This window comes from Arvicola amphibius, chromosome 1 (assembly GCF_903992535.2).
Source record: "Arvicola amphibius chromosome 1, mArvAmp1.2, whole genome shotgun sequence".
NCBI classification, from domain to species: Eukaryota; Metazoa; Chordata; class Mammalia; order Rodentia; family Cricetidae; genus Arvicola; species Arvicola amphibius.
Window position 1 is genome coordinate 22,736,279 of NC_052047.1, and position 21,087 is coordinate 22,757,365.

Genomic DNA, 21,087 nt, shown 5'->3' on the forward strand with positions numbered 1-21,087 from the left:
AGACAAATGTGACTTTGAGGTATACTGGAGTCAGCCTACGTGGTGAGCTTCTAGCCAGCAACAGACCCTATCTCAAAACCCAAATAAACACAAGAAACACACCAGAGCGCATGCATGCATCCACTCACACAGGAACACCCACAAGAAAGGGTATTTTCTAAAAGTTATCAGTTTGGGAGGCTACGACATCCATAGCCCAAATGGTCAACACATTGTAAAAACCGGAGATAAAGTGAGACAATGCAAAGATATTTCCTTTCAGGAAATGAGTGTTATATAACTAAAACAATAATCTTCCTGCCACCCTCAATTTGAACTTCACTTGATCTCTTCTTTGCTTAGGTATGTGATTTTCTGGGTGCCTACTCCTAACTTTACGAGTTGAAGGTAATCTGTAGCTCATTTAATGGGCTTGAGTTTTACAATTTATCAACATGCTGACTCTGCACATTCCATTTTAAGTACTCCATATTCTCTAAGTTTATAAAGATACTTTGTATTCAGCCAGGCAAGTGCCTTACTATTGGTCTCATGTGTTTATTAATTTATTCCTTCTTTAAAATTGTATATATCTAGTCTGGCCGTGGTGCTGCATGCTTTTAATCACAGCAATTGGGAGCCAGAAGCAAGCAGATCTAAGAGTTCAATGCAAGCCTGGTCTACAGAGAGTTCAGAACAGCCAGGACTGTTACACAGGGAAACTCTGTCTCAAAAAACAAAAAACAAAACAAAGCAAAATAAAAAACCTTACTTACATATCTAAGACAATTTTTGCTGTGTTTGTGCATAGAAATGCTCATGTGAGAATTCTGAAACCTATAATATGAAAAAACCCAGGTAGATTAATTAAAAAATATTTAATGATTTTGCAAAATTTGGGGTTTGTTTGCATGTCAGTTTTACAATTCCAGGAAAATTAAGGAATTTTCTTTTGGAATTTTTACTATCCTGATATTTTTCAATAACACATTTTTTTTCTGTTTGCTATGTATGTGTGTGTGTCACACACTGAAATAAAAATGATCTTAATTAATTCTGAGCAAAACTTTTAATAATAATAATAATAATAATAATAACAATAATTTAGGGACATTGTCTCATAAGAACAGGCTAAACTCAAGTTCACCAAGTTCAGCTGAAGGTCATTTGACCTTCTGATCATTCTTGTCTCTAATTGGATTGCTGAAATTTCAGGGATGTTCCCTCATGCCTGGTTATTATGTGGCGTAGGCGTTAAACTTAGGGTCTTCTGCAAGTGAAGAAGCAACCATGCTACCATATAAGCTACATCCTAGTCTCAAATGTGCTACCTTGACTTTTCTGAATGCCTCATTAAACAGCTGCAAATAATATTGTAATGTTTAGCATTTATTTCTTATACTACTTATAGTTTCTTCATTAGTATAACATGCCAAATTTGTGAACTATTTAACACAAAATGAAATGGCAAGAGAGAAATTGTACTTTTCTCTTCTAACTTATTCATCACTCCATAAAAGGATAATTACTTTAATTTTATATTTTATCTGAATCTAAAACATACATTATTACGTTCCTTTATAATACTATATGTAGTAGTAAGATAGCTATGTTCTTCAGTGCTAAGCCATAAGATATGAATTGAAAAGGCACAGTGCCTTTATTTCACAGAATAACCTTTTCATTTAAAAACAAAGGTGTAAGACTTTGTTATAACTAAACTGAGTAGTATAAATATAACAAATATTCTTTTTTTTTTCTTTTTTCTTTTTTTGGTTTTTCGAGACAGGGTTTCTCTGCAGCTTTTTTAGAGCCTGTCCTGGAACTAGCTCTTGTAGACCAGGCTGGCCTCGAACTCACAGAAATCCGCCTGCCTCTGCCTCCCGAGTGCTGGGATTAAAGGTGTGCGCCACCACCGCCCGGCCCAAATATTCTTAAAAAATATTTTCACACATATATGAGTATGGCCAAAACCCTAAGACATTATACTTATTGCTAAGTCTAGGGACATGTTTCAAATTCTGATTTAAATTTCTATTAAAATAATTACTTTAACAATGAAATAGATTACACTTACTAGTGTAAACAAATATTTGGCAAACAAATAGAGAGGCTATCAATAATGAAGCCAGTAAAGGCTTTTGTAAAACATGATGACATGGTTCGTGTCCCTGGCATGAACAGAAACAAGCAGGCATGTTATGTACTTTAACAACAGCTCCAAGATGGAGAGGAAGAATCCCCAAGACTCTCTTGGCAGTCAGTGTAGCTAAATCAGCAAGACTCAGTCCCAGTGAAAGACCTTGTCTTAAAAAATAAGTCATGCCGGGCGGTGGTGGCGCACGCCTTTAATCCCAGCACTCGGGAGGCAGAGGCAGGCGGATTTCTGTGAGTTCGAGACCAGCCTGGTCTACAAGAGCTAGTTCCAGGACAGGCTCCAAAGCCACAGAGAAACCCTGTCTCGAAAAACCAAAAAAAAAAAAAAAAGTCATAACCTCCCTCCTTCTGCTCCTCATTAGGACCTTGGGACCTCAGTCCAGTGCTCCAAGGTGGGTCTTTGTCTCTATTTCTATCCATCACCAGATGAAGGTTCTATGGTGATATGCAAGATAATCATCAGTGTGGCTATAGGACAAGGCCAGTTCAGGCATCCTTTCCTCTGCTGCCCAAGGAACAAGCAGGGGACATCTCCTTAGACACCTGGAAACCCCTCTAGAGTCAAGTCTCTTGCCAACCCTAAAATGGCTCCCGTAATTAAGATATATACTTTCCTGCTCCCATATGCCCCTCTCCTCCATGCCAACCATCCCATTCCCTCAAGCTCTCCCCATCCTCTCTTTCTCCCTTCTCTCCCCCCATCTCCCCTTATCCCCAGCTCACCCCGTGCTCCCAACCCCTGCCCGGAAGTTTTGTCAATTTCCAATATCCAGGATAATAACAATATGTTTTTCTTCGGGTTCACCTTCTTATTTAGCTTCTCTAGGACCACAAATTATAGGCTCTATGTGACGGAGGATGCTGACCGAGAAGACAAGGACAATGGCGCTGGGCTTTGATTCTACTGCATGGACGGGCTCTGTAGGAGTCTTGTCAGTTTGGATGCTCACCTTCCTGGACCTGGGGGGAATTGGGAGGACCTTGGACTTCCCATAGTGTAGGGAACCCTGACTGCTTTTTGGCCTGGAGAGGGAGGAAGTGGGGATGTTGGCAGAGGGGAGGGGAGGGAAGTGGGAGGAAGGGAGGAGATGGAAATTTTTAATAATAATAATAATAATAAATGTAAAAAAATAAAAAATAAAAAAATAAGTCATAAATCCTCTGAGAAATGACCTAGGGGTTGACTTCCAGCCTCCACACTCACAGGCCTAAACAGGAACAACAGAACAAGAACACACACACATGTGCATGCACACACTTGCATACACACACACACACACACACACACACACACTGGCAAACAAATAATGGACTATGGTCTTGGATGTCACTGATCATATTCAAAATCAACTTCAAGGCACTCAAACTTATACCAAATGTGTGAAGATCATTTAAACAGAAGGCTAATCAAATCTCATTGTTCTTAATTTTGTGTGAAGATCTTTAATTACTCTGAAAACGCAACATATTTCTCATAGAAATTCTCAACTAGACTAGTTTACCTGAAAAAGCACTTTATAATTTTGATATGTTTTCTTTGACAGAAAGAACATTTATAAACAAACAAAAAATCAAAAATGCCCCACTACTTCTAGCATGCTGACAAAATTTCAGTAAAAACAAAATTATTAAATGAAAGCAAAAATGCAATTGATAGTGAAATATAAATTTAATCTTAAGTTATCAATTAAAAACCTAGAAACAGTAGAACAAATTCCCTCTTCATTTGAGTGCTGTCTCCTTATGGACAAACTGCACAGTTAAAGAAATTGTCTCTCATGTCAGATCAGGACACTGTTGCTATTGAATATTAACAATTTGAATAGCTAAGAGATAATTTGTCAATCAGAATGAAGAAAACAAATGTCTGTAATATGTACTATGGTTTCTTACTTAAAATTACAAATGTGAGTGGCATTCTAATACTGGAAAAGAAAGAAAACAGCAGTCTAAAGAAGAGGTTACCAATGACTATTATATGTTAAGATATTTTATAATTCAATCCACACTAAATATTCAAATAGCGTATTGCAGCCACACTCTATCTATAGCCTAAGATATTAAAATAAGATAAATTTCAGTCCCACAAAATATTCAAAATATATAAAATATGAACATAAGAAAGTGCTATTTCACTCTTAACATGTACACATTTCTCATAAGTTATCACTACACACAATCTCACATAGAATATAGTCCCAGGTACAAAAAAAAATCTTTTCAATAGTGAAACTTCATATTGAAAGTTGTAAATAAACTGCTATAAAGAAAACATGGTGTTAGGATCATACTGGTATTTAACATTTTAGTATTATAGAAAATAAAGTGACTAAAGTGTATATATTTTGAAATTCTTTAAAAATTGACTAATCTGAATTATATTGGATGTGTTAGCATTGAACTCACACACCAATAGCATGCCACACATTTTTGTGCACAATGCATTTAAATATAAAACACTTAGAACATTGCTACCTTTACAAATCACTTATGCTGGCAAATATAAATATTACAAGGAAGATTAATTTCTAAAAACACCAAAATGAGCTAGAGCAGAGACATCAACCTAACTTTTTCACAAACCGTAAGGCACCTCTTCATAGAATAAATATAAGGCAAAATATACAGCAAAATTAAGTTTTGACTTGTCAAGCTTTGTGTCACTTTAGCAATTTCAAATGTATAGATTAATTAAAAGCACTATAATAAAAGCACTATAAAATGAAGTAGATACAACTATAAAAATTATTTTATAGAAATAAAATAGAATATAGAAGAACATAAATAAGACACAGGCGATCAGTCTTTGGCACTTATTAAGAACTGTCCATTATAATTAACTTAGATATAATGTAACACATTAGCCGAGATTTATTTTTACCAATAACAAAGAGACTTGCAATAGAAAAACACGCATAAAGTACTCCTAAAGTTTTAAGTCCCTTTTCTCTCTCGTTGAAGATGCTATCAAAACATGATTTCCTGTCCATACAGGATGTTGATTGAGCACACTTTCCAGCTTCTTGTTTGTGACTCAGTATAACTATAAGGAACGTCTGATTATATTGAGTAGTTAAAATATCGCAGCACCATGGTCACCTTTTCAAACCGCAAAACTGTAGTGGCATTTCAATTGTATTCTAATAAATAAAGACTGTCTGAAGTTCAGAGAGCAAAAGAGCCACAATGGCCAGCCTTACGGACCATGCCACAATAACACACACCTTTAATCCCAGTGGTGCAATGCCTTTAATACCAGAACTAGGGAGGATTTTAGGGCACGAAGAGAAAGCTCGCAGACTCAGTCTCACTCTGAGATTCCTGGAAGCAGGATCACCATTTTCAGATTGAGGTGGAGGTAAGGGCCAGTGGCTGACTGTTTTGCTTTTTGGATCTACAGGTTGAACCCCAATTTCTACCTCTGGATTTTCATTAATTGTGCCTCACAAACCTTTGGCACTTGAAAGTAGCTACAGAGCAGGAATAGATCTACTTTAAGGTCCCAAATTAGACTTTGAAGTCCTTTTACTGTCAGGAGTACCAGGAGCTAGGGGTAGTGCTGCAATCCTGTAATTTAAGTTACTGGAAGAACCGCAAATTCTCATAGAGACTCTATCTAAAAGCACATTGTAAAGATCTGCGGAGAGGCACAAAGCTGAAGATGTAAACGAATTGATTAGTTCTGCTCAATGCCCTGGTTTCTTTATTCTCACCTCGAAAAAGCTCCTGCCACACAAATCACCACTAGTTTTGATTCTCCGGCTTTCCTAGCATTTCTCCGAACCACATTTCTAAAATGACCTAAAGTTAGTTGATTTGGGTGCAACCCTAGTAAAGCCATGAACTGAACATCATTTTCCAACTTCTCCTGACTGGCGTCATGACAGATACAGATCCTCTAGTTCCTGAGGAAGGGGACAGGCATGGAAAACAGAAAAGGAGGAAAACAGAGGTGCACGGAGACACAGACTGTGGACAGATAAACACAGAACCAGAGACACTTCCTATTTAAAACCTCAAATATACAAACATGTATAATGTGCATGGCCTGATTATTTTTTGTCTCCCAGGGGAAACACTGGCCAGACAACGTGGGGCAACGTGAGGACTATTCACCTCATATCAACATTATAGAGTTAGTCCTTTAGCTTAGTTCCTAATTTTATCTATGCGTGGACCACGTAAGGATCCATCACTTGACAATTGGTTGCCAATTCAAGGAGTGATTTAAGTATCTCTGTAGAGTTGTAATACTTTTATCTGGATGATAACAATGCTGATACCAGTTTTGTGTAAATGTATTTATAAATACCTACAAACCTTGAATCACGAGGTTCAAGTAGTTTTGTTATTGTTTGTGTGTGCTTGTTTTTTCGAGACTCGGGTTAAGGGCAAGGATAATTCTGTACTTTGCTTGTCTACTCCTTAGGAGTTTAGATTTACTTCAAGGTAAATAGATCATAGGGAAATGATGGAAGATTTATGAAATCCAACCATTATGTTAGGAGTTAAACGTTTAGTATTCATCCATTGCTAAATACATAATCCTGCAATAATTTTCTTCTTCCAGATGAAAACTAGGTTTACAGATTTTTAAGGTATGTTCATACAAGTTTCTCATCCACCAGTTATCTTCAGCATCAAGGAAAGTCTTTATGTGACGAATGGCATTAACTAGTTTGTTGAGAAGAAGGGTAACAGCTAGTTGGTGGCAGAGCTGATTTTTTCAACATTTCTTTCTGACTTTAAAACCTAATCAGTCTGCTCTCAGAATATAGACAGGCAGGTGATTGAAACTTCTGCCGCACTTGCTCCCGAATTTCCAAGATTGTGGAGATGATATTGTATGCTATACGGAATGCTGTGATTGAAATTGGGTTCAGCTGGCAGGGAGACCCGAACCCATGAAGCAGATCATTGGTGAACATTCCTGTGAGCATTGTTAAGAGTTGTGTAATGCCATTCAAGGGGCTTTCCCATTCAGCACTGTCATATTTTTATCTGTAACAAATGGTAATGATAATAACGGGTATTGCTAATAAACCCATGGAAGTGTTGTGAGGAAGACCTGAACCAAATAATCTTATGCTTGTGGCCATAATTCGTTGTGATGCTTACTGCATCTATGGCCATAAGATTATTAGGTTCAGTGGGCACCACGACTAATTATTCACTCTGATGGAGGGACTTCAACCAGGTTACTTTGAGAAAATTGGATTCCATTTTCCTAAAGGACAGCTTCCCTGAACATCAGAAGAAACAAAAGAGATACCATCGGGGAATTTTTTTTTGGAGGGGGAGGGAGAAGCTTCATTAAGTGATGTGAATTTTAGTTCTACCATTTGATGGTTCAAATTATGCAGAGCCCGGATTAGCAGAACACTAATAATTTTTATCCTGTTATATCTGAGCTCTAATCAGTGGTACACTTCTCCATTTATGAGCAATCTGGGCTTCAAAAGTTGGTCATTAAAGCCCTTTCTTTTTCTGCAAAGTTAGAAATGGCATCACACAAGTTAAAATGGTTTCCTATCGAAGGTGGGAAATGCTCTCATGTTTTCCATGGTTCAAAGTTTTAAAACATGAAAAGTAGGAAAGCTGTAGTTTATCCTTAGAAAACCTCAATATTACTTAGCCTGCTAAGGATAAACAACATTAAAGTGATCTGGGTAGTCTAAACATATGACAAGATAACTTTGGCTCTTAGAATTAAAATAAAGTAAGTATATTAGCAACTTTTTAAAGGTATTTTCTGCTCAGGGTATTGGGTACTTATTCTTTCTCTGTCTCTGCCATCTATCCTCTCTCTTTGTCTCTTTGTCTTTGTTTCTCCATCTGTGTGTGTGTGTGCGCGTGCGCGCGCACTCAGGCACGCTCGTGCATAATCATGCACCTAAATGCTCAGTCAGATTATAAGAGCCCCCGAAAAACCCATACTTATGGGCTTGTCTATGTTTAGGCTTAATTAGTACACACAAGGTATATGTTTTAGAAAATCTGAGGTATGAGCTATGACATAATGATATTCCATACATCACTGTTTCATTATTTTATACAACCTTCTTCTAGCAAGTAGTTTAGAGTGACTTTCTGAACATAATTTGTGTATATTAATATATATATAATTATATTATTTTCTGAATACCAACATTAAATGAAGCACCTCTCATGGTCAATTAATTATGCATTGATATAATTACTCAAACAAAAAATAAATTATAGGACAGACAAGGAAATTAATATTTTAAGACTTGTTCTACAGAAATAGGATTCTTTATATATGTTATTTTATTTAATCCTCAAAATAAACTAATAAATCCTTTGCTGTTCTGATTTTTAAGTAAAAGGATATAATTTACATGACTTTAGATGTATGGATAATTAGAAAAGGAATGTTTTAAAAATCACATTTTTTTCCTTTCTTATTGTATATCGCAAAATGTTAAGACTATAAGAGCTGGATTAGGATTAAGAAGGCATTCATAACTAAATTATTGATAAACCTCCATATTTAAAACACGGTGTTTGCCTGAGGATTTTACTTTCAAGTTAAAAAAATTATCTTCATCTTTTAGAGATTTGTTAGAACTGAGTATACCAGATGTGATAACATTAGAGGAACACTTCAAAAAAACCACAGAAGCCATTTTATCCTATTTTCACACTAACAGCAGAATGAACTTCACGCTACAGGTTAGGAACATTGGCCAGACTCAGAGACTTGTTGCACTTACAAAGGGTTTCAAACTGTCAGTCAGATACTGGAAGTGACCTAATGAAACTGAAAATCTATTCCAGGGCTCACTACACTAGATTTCAGAAACAACCCTTTAAGCAGTGCCACACAAAGCTGTGTCCTCTTACTTTGCTATAAGAACCATGAGACTATGGAGAGATTAACACTTTCATTTTAATGTAAAGCCAAAGATAGCAGAAAACTTTAAACCTTGAAAGGGAACATACATATAAATGTCAAATTACTAGTTTTTAGTGAAATTAAAATGAATATTAAATTGAAAGCTGCACAAGAGACTGCTTTCCTGAATAAATACATAATTTATAAAAATTTTAAAAGTATATATTATTTAAATTCTCATAGTGAAGAAAGTACCAAGAGGTCTATATAAACAATAGGAGAAAGTCAATCTGAGCTTAATCAGTATTTTCTATAAAATTACCTTTCTCCAAACATTTGCATTTTGTTTGCTTTATATTGGAAAAGTTGTGTAATGATAATAAGATGTTTCTAGCAAGACATCATAGTTTACATTTTTCATATTAGTGGTTTTATATAGTAATAAACAACATTGAAAAGCAAGAGATTACTTTTTTAGGGGAAAGCAAACTGCACTTTCTCCCAAATGCTCATTCTCTTACAGTAAATTTGCAAACTTACTTTATCCTAATTAATTAATTCAATTAGCAATATTTTTCATATCTTGGTAAATCAAAGAGCAAAATATGTAGGAGCTCTATTTCGAAACAAAAAGAAAAGTAGACAAATGTTTTAGGTTCCCTTCAGATGTCAGTGGGGACTTGAAGAATTTCTACTGAAAAGTTGTAAAATAGTAGTTCAGAGTGTATGGTATGGTTCTTACTCATGTGACTATAAAGTAAGAAACAGCTACATCATCCCAAAGAGAAGACTTCAAAGAAAGGGTCTTCTATGAGTAAGTGGGACTACAGGGTTACACAAAACCAGAGCACTTACCATGCACTCCAGGTGCGAACAGCATCAAGAGGATGAGCAGCTGTGGTGGCCACATGGCTGTGTTCTCAGGTGAGAATGCCTCAAGAATGAGTGTTCCGGAAGGAAACCAAATGAGTATATACCTGGTTCCTCTTCTGTATTCCAATATCAATGATTAAAAACAAACACAACAAGAGAAAGAAAAATTCCTCAAAAATAAACACGGCTATTCCAAGTCAGACACCTGCAAAACAGAAAGAAAAAAAATGGAAAAGAAAGGGTAGGTTATCCAAAGATGATATTTGTATGTTAGTTTCTTGAATAAGTCTTGCATTTTGTGCTTAAAACAAGTTTCCCACTTCCTTTAATGAGCAGAAATATCATATACTAAAAGAATACGCAATCCAAAGGACATTAGTTATGCAGTTATTACTAGTTTATAATAAGCATGAGTGAAATAATTCTGTCTCTACTGGACAAATTAATTTAAGTATAATGCTAATATGTAAATGGAGATTTACAGGGGATTTATTTACACATTTTCCACAAATAAAATGTTTACTTAGCATTAGAATAAATGTTCTCACTTATCACCACTTGTAAAACTCATGGTATTCTTAATACTAAATATGCTGTTTTTAAATAACTTCATAAGATCATTGATTACCTATTTATGTTTATATATAGAAGATACTCTTATACTTCATTGTCTAAAACTTCAATACTGAAATCCAAGTTGAAGTACTGCCTAAATCGAAATTTTGATGACACCACAACTAAAAACCAGATATCTTATTAGGCATATGCAAATATCCTTAAAATTTCAAATGTAAAATTTGAATACAAAAGACTTAATGCTAAGAATTTTATATAATACTTATTTAATTGGTATTAAGCTTTATTTTGCTAGATTCAAAATAAAAATCTTTCTGAAATACATGACTTTATCATGAGTCACATTTTCACATTTTTAACATCTTGTTGTAGCAGAGATATAATGAGCATAGTCTTGGGAGACAGCCACTTTATCTCAATTACTGTGCTACTGACATCGTGACCTTATGTTAGCCATTTAATAACTCAGTGCCTCACTTTTATGGTATGATAAATAAAGGAATATTACTTAATATTCCTGCAAGGGTAGAAATAAGTGAAGCTTAACATATAACTTCTAAAATGCATAAACGTATATAATGGGTAGAATAATATTGATATAACAAATGCTTCATATACAATATTTAATGATTGAAAATACAATGAAATTAATATAAAATTAAAATTAAATGTTTGGTATAGAATAAATGTTAATAACTAGGCTGCTCATAATCTATATGAACATAACTCTGTCTACTGTCTGAATATTTGTTCCTGAAGAATGAAAATTTTATGATAATTTTTGCAATTTACGTGTTATCAGTAGCTTATCTAAACAAACAAACTTTTATATACATGAAACTTTGGAACCTTTGTAAAATAATCCTGTTCAAAGGCAATGCACAGAAACAAAAAAATTAAGGATATTATATTTTAAGTCATATATCACAATCGGCACTACACCTATGAATTGCTAATGACTATTTCAAAGTCATCATCATACACACAGCAATGCTTCACAATATGCCTTAGAGAGATGCTAACGTACTTCACAAGAATGTCTTTCTCAACCTAACTGAACGTGGATAACTCACTATCAACAGGCGCCCTATGTGGTACAGTTAATGCCTACAGAAAGGGACCAGGGCAGCAAGGAGAAAGTTGATGATTGGAACACAGGTCCTGTCCGTCACCATTCTATAAGATGTCTGATGAGAAAAGCACTACTCAGAAGCCAAACGAGATTGAAAAGAGGATAGACCAAGTGAACCACACATTTTCAAACTGGTACTTTTAATTAAAATCTGATGCCTACAAATATCCATGGTTTTGTAGACAAATACTATCTGCAGCAAATCTCAAATATGTAAGTACGTGTGGCTCTTGTGCATATTAGAACAACAAAGAGCCTCGAGCTGAATTCTACTGCTGCTCATGCCAATTCTAAAACACTAATGCTTTCCTCTACAACCTGATTCTGAAAAGAATTCCCAAAAGGTTCAAAGACTTTTCTTTTCTTTAAGTATTTATTTAAGGTTAATGGATAATATATGAAATAAATACTAATAAAATTAAAATAGAAATAAGGACTTGAATGTTTTAGTCATATATTTTTAAAAGAGTTCTATCCTCCTTTGCTGACTTAAAATCTCATCTTCTTTAATGCTTTCAAATATTTAATTCAATACATTTATGTATGCTACAAGTGAGCACTGAAACATATGTTCATGTTAAAGAGAAAAAAATGGTAGTTTGAGAAAGAACAGTCTGGAATAAAGGTTGGTAAAATTGGAGATTGAAAATGACAGTATATTGCAGAATTGTAGCCACATGGCTCGATAGAAAACTCAAAAGTAAAATGTAGAAGGTCTACTACAATGGAATAAAAAGCGTTTTGAAAGTAATGCAGAGAAAAACAAATTTAATTAATGGCATGACATTGAAATATGTCAACATAAATAACCACCACAATCTCTGACTCTAGGACAAGGACAAGTATTAAAAGTGAGTATAACTTTGGAAATTATAGTTCTGTAAATTGCTCGAAAATTTTCAACCATTTTTTTAACATTTGTGTACCTGATTATTGGTCTTATTATGGAACTATTTACAGTTACTATGGACATCAGCAGATGCTGAGACATTAAGAGATTCCCTTAATTAAGTGACACATTAAGTGAACTAATAAACCAATTGTATTTAGGTAAATCTAAATATGACATGAACAATAATTATATAAGTCTTATATTGACAGATATATACTTCATAGCACATTCAAGTCAAATACACTATGGCAGAAATAAAATCCATTATAAGTATATATTTGACTTGAATTAAAACTAATGCTTGTTCTGTGCATGGTGGAACATGCCTTTAATCCCAGCACTCAGGAGGGAAGCAGAGGATGTTGGATCTCTGTGAGTTCCAGGCCAGGCTGGTCTTCAAAATGATTTCCAGGACAGCCAGGACTGTTACACAAAGAAACCCTGTCTTGAAAAACAAAACAAACAAAGAAGCAAAAACTAGCATATTTTCTGTCTTTTATTTATTTAAATAGTCCCAATTTCCTTTTTAGAATCAATCCAATCTACTATTATAAAGGATAAAACAAAATTGAGTCACAAGAAGCAGCCCAAATGGAGGCCACTCTGTAAGTTTTGAAGGAAGCAAGAGCCAGTATTCTGTCCACTCTATTGGAGTTGCCAAACTATACTTTCTGCATTTTATTGCTCATATTGGATTTCAGTACTTATTTTATCAGGTAGTCTAAGAGTTCAGTAAAAGTAACCTATATCAGGAACCTATGAAGATTCCAGGCCAAAGAAGGAATTCAATAATGGCAAGGTCCTTGTTCTCACTTAATGCTGAGATTTGTATTTGAAATTTGAGTCATAAATGGCACATGAGAACACGCTTGTGCGCCAGGAAGCTGGAAGGGCATTTGATATGAGTTGCGGAGTTTTTGACTGAAAGAGGGATGGAATCCTATGCTACAGTGTAATCACGATGCTTTTAGAAGGATAATTTGATCATGGTATTCAGAAAAAAAAAAACACAGAGGGAGGGAAAATTCCTTGGACAGAGTCGGTAAGCTATCTGCCAGTGTTAGTGAGTGGGGTCTCACAGGGATTTCAAGTCCCGGACTGTAATTTAGAGCACAGAATATTGGACCCCAAGAACAATGAGAAATTTCACTGTTATCGATAGTATTTTGTCATAGTGGAAGAAAATAAATAAATAAGAGAAAAACAAACAATGGCTCTGAATGAGCAAGAAAGACCCAAAAAAACCATCAAATAGGAAAGAGGAGAGAAGCTGAAGAAATGGTGGCATTTTAGCTAGTATCTGCTGTTTCTTCATTCTTCCCTGTAACTCCCCATTAGACCAAGAAGATCACAACAAGATCGCAAAATCCAATGAATTTCCAAGATCATTTTTTTTTTATTTTCTTTCAATTGATTTTAACGTTAGACTTAATTTCAAAGTTACACAAAACATCCACTGGGCAAGTGATGAAGTCTACGGTTTGAAATAACCAACAAGGACATGATGGTATAGTTGGTTAAGACGGATGTCTATCTCCATATAATTACATTTTAAATAATCACATTTATTTCTGTTAGCAAACAAATCATCTAGGATGGTAATGTGAATGAGAACATTTCTTGATTAAAGGTCCCCGTTGATTGTCTTTCTGACAGTGTTATGATTCAGTAAATGTTTATTAATATTTGCAACAAGTGTGAATTTGTTGATATTGCTATGGGAGCCTTTAGGGCAGTTCATCTTTTGTCCACAAAAGAGACTGATGTTTTCTACAGGATCACTTTCTTGTGGAATTGCTCTTGAGCTAACCTTTCTTGAAATCCCACCAAGCACTAGGATGGAACTTATTTCCACGAGAATCTGAATAAGTTAAGATCTGTCACCATTGATATGTTTATTCATAAATCAGAGCATCTGGTTTTAAACTAAAGATACACAAATAACCTGTACAATTATCATGGGAAATAATTTAATTATCATCATTTATAAATTATAATTAGATCATTTAAAATTAAAAAGGAAGAATGTTATACTATATTCACAATATCCAAAATAAATCCTTTGTTCCTTACCCAAAAAAAGAAAAAAATTACAAAGTCAAGGAAGTCACTCAATGGTAAAGTGTAAGAGGCCAGAAGGTTTGATTCTCAGATCATGAAATAAATTCATATAATCTCAAGACAAAGATGAATAGAGGGAGGTACAGCTAATGAGATTATTAATACATAGTAGTTTTTCTGCGGTTGATTTACCATGTGTTATTGGTCTTAAGCATCATCTTCACACAAGTAATTTGGATTTTAAGCATTGATTTCACACTTTACAAACTTCGTACAAGTTGTTTTTCAAAGATTCAAAAGAAGTTATAGTATTGCAGATTACAGGAGAAGGAAACCAGTTTTGTTGTTCAAAACTTTCCCTTGAATCTTTAGGGGTTAAATCAGAGGCAGAATAGACAACAAAACAAACAAATAAAAAACAGTGTAAAAAGATCTCCAAATAACACCATGCTTGTTCTGTTTGTCTTGCTTGTATCTGGACAGAAGTTGACCAGAAAGAGCTTTAGGACCAATGCCGAAAGAACCAAGGCCCAGTACAATACCATCGAAATTATGAGACAGAAATGCATTTAAAAAAAAAAAAGAGAGAAAAGAGAAAAAGAAAGTGTGTGACAATTCCTAGGTGGTAGTTACTACATGGAGAACAGTTCTATATCTTCTTTTGACTAGCATAGTTAAATATATTAGAAAGATGTATTTAGTAAAATTTAGTAAAGGTAAACACACCTGGCCAATTTCTGTGCTCATAATTCAAAAGTTTTATAATGAAACACAAAACTGCTATATATGTATGTGGAGCTGTCATATATGCTTAATAGAAATGTATATATAACCACATAGAATGACATAAAGCCATTTATTACACCATTCATATTTTAGCAAATAAACTCTGAAACTCAATTGATAAACAAAAAGCATGTATGAATTTTTATAATCTAATGTCATCATTACTTAAGTGTTCCCTCTTTGTCTATAGTGTATTTTTTATTAGTAAAATAAGCCAAAAGTGCCAAATATTTGCCATTTCATTTTAAGAATCGGTGACATATAAACATTAATATAAGCTTTATGTTATACATAAGTAAACAAATAATTTAAGTATAGTCATTTGATTAAGATAAAAATGTTTTGGTTAGTGGAAGTAAAAGGATGTGGCAGTCTTGCTAAGGATTATGGAAGAGTACATGATGACCTAAGCATAAAAGTAGACAAATGTCTCACCTACTAGCCTATATAGCTGATATTTAATTACATATACTATCCAAAGCATACAGAACTTGCAGACTGATATGAACTCATCTCACTTAGTTCAGACAGTATGGTGATGGCTATTATCAGTTTCCCTCAGATTGCAAGATATGATATATTGTTAGCTCATGTTTCATTTGATTCAACTCATCCAAGAACCAGCTCATTCTAAATGAAGACATGCAAGTGAATAGAAGAAATAAAACTTGAAAAGCATATGGAGAAAGAGGCTGTCCAAAATATTTTGATAAAGAATATAGTTAAGGAAAACTCTGCATGAAACTCATAAAATGTTATGTTTTTATTAAGACATTTCCTAAAATGGCTTAATTGCTTTGTACTGATGATTGATACTGTTTTGATTCTTGCCAATGGATTGTTTTCTACTCTTTGCTAAGACTTTTTGAGTAACACTGGTTAGGAAAATACAATGGAGCTTCCCTAAGTACATTGCTTCTTTTATTATTATTGTTATTATTATCATTATTATTATTAATATTATTATTATTACTTTATAAATAACATCACAAAGTTTCCACTTCCTCCCCTGCTCCCTAGTCTATTTAGATGCATACATTGCTTCTTTGCTCAGTTTTCTTAGCAGATCGGTGAGCCATAAGGACAATTGAGGAATGCCTAGCTTACAAAGTAATCCAATCTACCAATCTGTATAGAAAGATATATGTTGTCATTGTTTATTGTTTGACTCCAGCTAGCAACGAAGCAAGAGAACACAGATTGACTGTGATGGAAAATCTATGAGACATAACCCAGCTGGCTGATTAATACAAGTAGGATAGCTGGATCTTTTAAGCTACCATTGAATGAGCCTCAAAATTTATTTTATAGGACTGACAGATTAAGAATCTTGGAAAAAGTACTGAAATGACTTTATGCTAGAATGTTTTTCTTAGGATAGTGACTATATGTGTGCTAATTAATCTCTTGTAACTTTTAAAATAAACATTTATATTTGCTGGTATTGGTTTTACTAACATGTCTAACATCACAGAATAAGACAGTAGTATATATAACGAGATCCACAGATAGATTTACCTTTCAATTAGGCATTGTTTTAATTAATAATGGTAAAATATTTCCTGAATTTTCACAAGACAGCTGCATTCAGAAAGATAATATATTCTTGATGTTACAATTACCACAATATTACATTGTAATGATATATATGCAGCATGACAAGGTTTAATAATGAACATTAGACCCTGTACTTTTTTCTTTAACACAATCATAATAAAGGAAAAATGATAACTTTGCTCATGACAAAGTAATTTTATATAAAAAACAAAGTGGTAACATTTAAAATGGGATGCATTAATTTTTATTATTCTTTTACTATTATTGACAATGGATAGTATACTGACTTGTTTATTATAAAACAGAGGCATTTTATAGGGTCTTTGTAATGAGAAATTACTTTTACTTAAAATCACAATCTCTTTGAAACATAAGAATCTCCATGCAATTTATTTATTTTATATAATGACTTCTCAATATATTGCCGTAAGCATCTTTTTTTTTTTTCTCATGAAAGTACAGTGTTTGTCCACATGAAAGTCATTCACAGATTGTGGTTTCTGTTGACATTTTAGAATCAGCAGCTTTGAAGCCTTTTTTTCCTCAAGAACTTATTTTATATATGAGGAGGCTGACGTAACATGATACCAGTACATGCGTCATTAATACCAAATAATACTGCCAAGGCATGATCACCTTTAAGTTCCATTCTTTGCCTTTTTAAAAATGTTTCTCTATGTTCACTATGCAACCAGACTTATAATCAATAGGTAATTTTATTCAGGATGAAGAGATGCATGAAATGTTTCAGATATGTCCTGCCTTTGAATTAATTAGGTCATTGTATTAATTAAGGTATTGACAATTATACAATATGAGGCCCTGGGATGTGAAACAAATGAAGGTCATTATTTTAGCCATAAAATTACTAGAAGTATGTTGGATATAGTTTAATTTTATGATTATGGAGATCATTTTATTAATAATTAAAATTTTCTCAGCTAATAAACTGATATGCTTTATACTCACTGGGACTAAAACTTACTCAAAACTGCACTCAGCGGGTTGTATTTATACACTCATGTACATAGGTTTGTGAGCAAAAAGAGGCTAGCAGGGTGAGATGAGGGATTCATTGGATGGGTAGGGAAATGATATTTGGGGATGGCTTGAGGAAAGAAGCGGGGAAAGTAATGTAATTCTATTTAAATTAAAAACATATTTTAAAATAGAAAATAAAACCTTTTGAACTTTACAAAAACAATAGAACTCTGGGTTGTATTTGCATTTCTCTGATGACTTGTGATATAATACACCCTCTTATATTCTTTTTCCTGGATGTTGTTTTCTGAAACACATGTGTAGGGTGTGAGAAAATTTTAAAAGCCAATTCACTTGATTTCTTGTTTGATTGTTGTTTTATCTTTGGCACAGTGGCTACTTGAATGGATCTCTTGCTATTTCACCCAGCAATTGCAACTCCACGGTTGTAGGCCTGCTTCTCTAGCAGTGGTCTGGGCGCTGGGGTCACAGCCTGGTAAGAATCCTGTTCTCATAGGCAACGACTCTGTCGCAGCTAAAGGTAGCTTTAACTAAATCTTTATCATTCTGTTTATAAATAAGAGTCAGGATTCAATGGCTATGGGAAAAACTTGCTAGTTCAGAGATGCTGGCTGCAATTAGCTACCCTTCCCTCCTCTGCCAAACCACAAAGGCTGCCCCACTCCAAGCCCCACCCTCCTACTTCCTGTATCTCCCTAGCTCTCCTGGCTGCCCTCTGATGCTCTAGGATTACTTTCTGGCAACTAATTGTTAATATTGCCTCTTGACCCAAAGTTAATTTTATCTAATTAACACAATGCAGACTTGGAATTCAGTGTGATTGAATATTCCCCAACAATTATTTATTAGATTGTTCTGTTTTTCTGAAACAGGTTCCTGCATGATGCTGGCTGCCTTCAAAGTTGCTACATAACCCAAGCTGGTCTATATTCTTAGCCGTGAAATGACATGTATATATCACCATACCTATTTTAATCAGTTCAATTTGCTATTAAGTGGCATGAGTTCCTTATGTTTGGCCAATAATCAATAGATAATTAAGATGTTTCAGCATCTAAGCAGAGTTGTTGCTGTCTCAGAGTAACCACGGTTGGTTCCCCACCACCAAAGCCAAAGAGCACCATATTGAATACCCAAAATATTTCAGAGATTCAGAAGAAAACATGAAATGAGGCCAAAAAGAACAGTGATTGGAAGCAGAACACCAAGTTTCCTCGTGAGTAAAATACCTGATCTAACGGAGACGTTCCCTTGAATTTTAAGGACCTTTAAAATATACATTTTATAGCTCATTAGACCAAAAGCATCCATTAGCTTCTCGGAGACATGACCTCTCCATTTCTAGGGCTCCCTCTCTCTCCGGCTTTGCTGTTTGACTGTAATCTCATGAGAAAGCAAAGGTGCACTGACATTATTACCGGAATTTTGCTGATATCAACAGAGTCATACTTACACAAATAATATTCATGCGAGCATGTGAATTTTAAAATTAAACAAAAGATCTAAAACTTACATGATAAAAAAAAAGTAGCATTAATCCTTCTGGCCTAGAATTATCCTCAATGGCCATAAAAATTACTCTGACATACATCACCATTTTACAGGCTAGGGGAGACTGTTCCAAATGAAAGTGATTATTATTTTATGTTCTATTCTCCAAGCAAATTTATAAGGAAATAAAAATGAAACATGTGACTTCAGATATTTTATGGAGGAATTAACTAAAATAGTTTAATATATGTAAAAAGTACAAAGTCCATATTTGGATAATTATGGTCTGTCAGAGTAATGAAAACCCTTAAAATCTTCTTCAAGCCTTTTTATTAGAGAACTAATGTAATATATTAAGCATTAGAAGGCAACTAGTTTTCCATCACTTATTCAGTCGAAGTATATGGGTACATACCATGCCAGAATAAAGTTTTTTAACATAACAAACATAAAGAAGTTTTATAATATTAAGTCTGGATATTACTACATCAACCCCAAGATACAGTGAAAGTCTCATTTTAATTATGGTAAGCATTTTAAATTCCCTAATCCCAGTGAGAAGAAAATTGTCTTAAAATGTCCTCCATTCTAAACCTCTGACCCAGTGCCACACTTCTAGGCTGGGCACCATCAGTACGCGACTGAGATCCTCTGAAGAAAAGTCCAACTGGAAAGCAATTTCTGCTACTTTGAGCTACAGGGTACACCGTTCAAGTTTCTGATCCCACGGCAGTCTGGACTAAGTACATTGATCCTGGGATTTATTATACAGAGAGTTAATATCTTTATAATAGAAACAATGAGCTATCATGTGCAAGGAGTCATGTTTGTTTATGTGTATCATTGATAATTTATGGAAAGCGTTACTGTCTTTGAAACGTAAATATTACTATATAATTGAAACAGAAACTACCAATGCAATTTTGATGTCTTAGTAGCATTCTCCTCTGATATCGCAACATTCCATCTTGTAGGGAAGCTCCTTAACCCACAAGGAAAACAACTCAAACTAGCATCAGGAAGTCCACGAAACTAATCAGATTCACTAGGCCCCTCCCTAAAACAAAACAATAAAGACTGCTGAGTCTTTCAGATAAGCAAGGCTGCAAATAAAACTCTGAGAGCAGACCAGCTATGAGGAAGAAGCAGAAGCCAGCTGAACTTCCTGGAAGAGGTTCCCACCAACTGAAGTACCTGGAAAAGATGCTCGCCACCTGCTGAGCTGCCTGCAGGCTGTGCAGTGTGCTACAAGTTTCCAGCTTTAGGGCTGTCACTCATGCTATAGTGGGCTTTGATGATGCAGTTGTCTAGGAGAGATTCCTGCTCCTGAAAGCAACCTGTAATTCACATTCATGTAATAACCACAGTAAAACTCACTGGTTCACAAAGTAGGACTTTGGTGACATCCATACTTTGGTCTGTCATGGGCTCGTAATCTTGGGTGAATAGACATGTATTGCATTCCCCCCCCCAAAAAAAATATCTTGTCACACAACACTTGACCACACTGTCACAAACAAACAAACAAACAACTGGACCACGAGGCATCTGAAATAACAAGAAGCCTTTTTCATGGTTTCTGAGGCAGATGACTTTTGAAATGTATGCTCTTGATGGTGACACAAAAAATGGCTTCAATACAGCTGAGCTGTAATGAGGCCAAAACTATGAATATGGGAATTCCTAAAAATCAATTAATCTGGGCATGTTAATACATGCCTTTCT

At 34.6% G+C, this 21,087-nt stretch overlaps 1 protein-coding gene and 1 long non-coding RNA gene across 2 annotated transcripts in view; both read right to left on the reverse strand.

The window, feature by feature from the left end:
- Positions 1 to 9,939, reverse strand: part of Adgrl3 (adhesion G protein-coupled receptor L3) — a 457,067-nt gene extending 447,128 nt beyond the window's left edge. Inside the window, exon 1 of the mRNA XM_038331368.1 lies at positions 9,848 to 9,939. Coding sequence (XP_038187296.1) covers positions 9,848 to 9,902 — 55 coding nt within the window. The 5' untranslated portion in view covers positions 9,903 to 9,939. The remainder of the gene's footprint in view (positions 1 to 9,847) is intronic.
- A 7-nt stretch (positions 9,940 to 9,946) lies between these two features.
- LOC119815208 overlaps positions 9,947 to 21,087 on the reverse strand; it is a 271,911-nt gene continuing 260,770 nt past the window's right edge. Inside the window, exon 4 of the long non-coding RNA XR_005285503.1 lies at positions 9,947 to 10,070. This is a non-coding gene — a long non-coding RNA (uncharacterized LOC119815208). The remainder of the gene's footprint in view (positions 10,071 to 21,087) is intronic.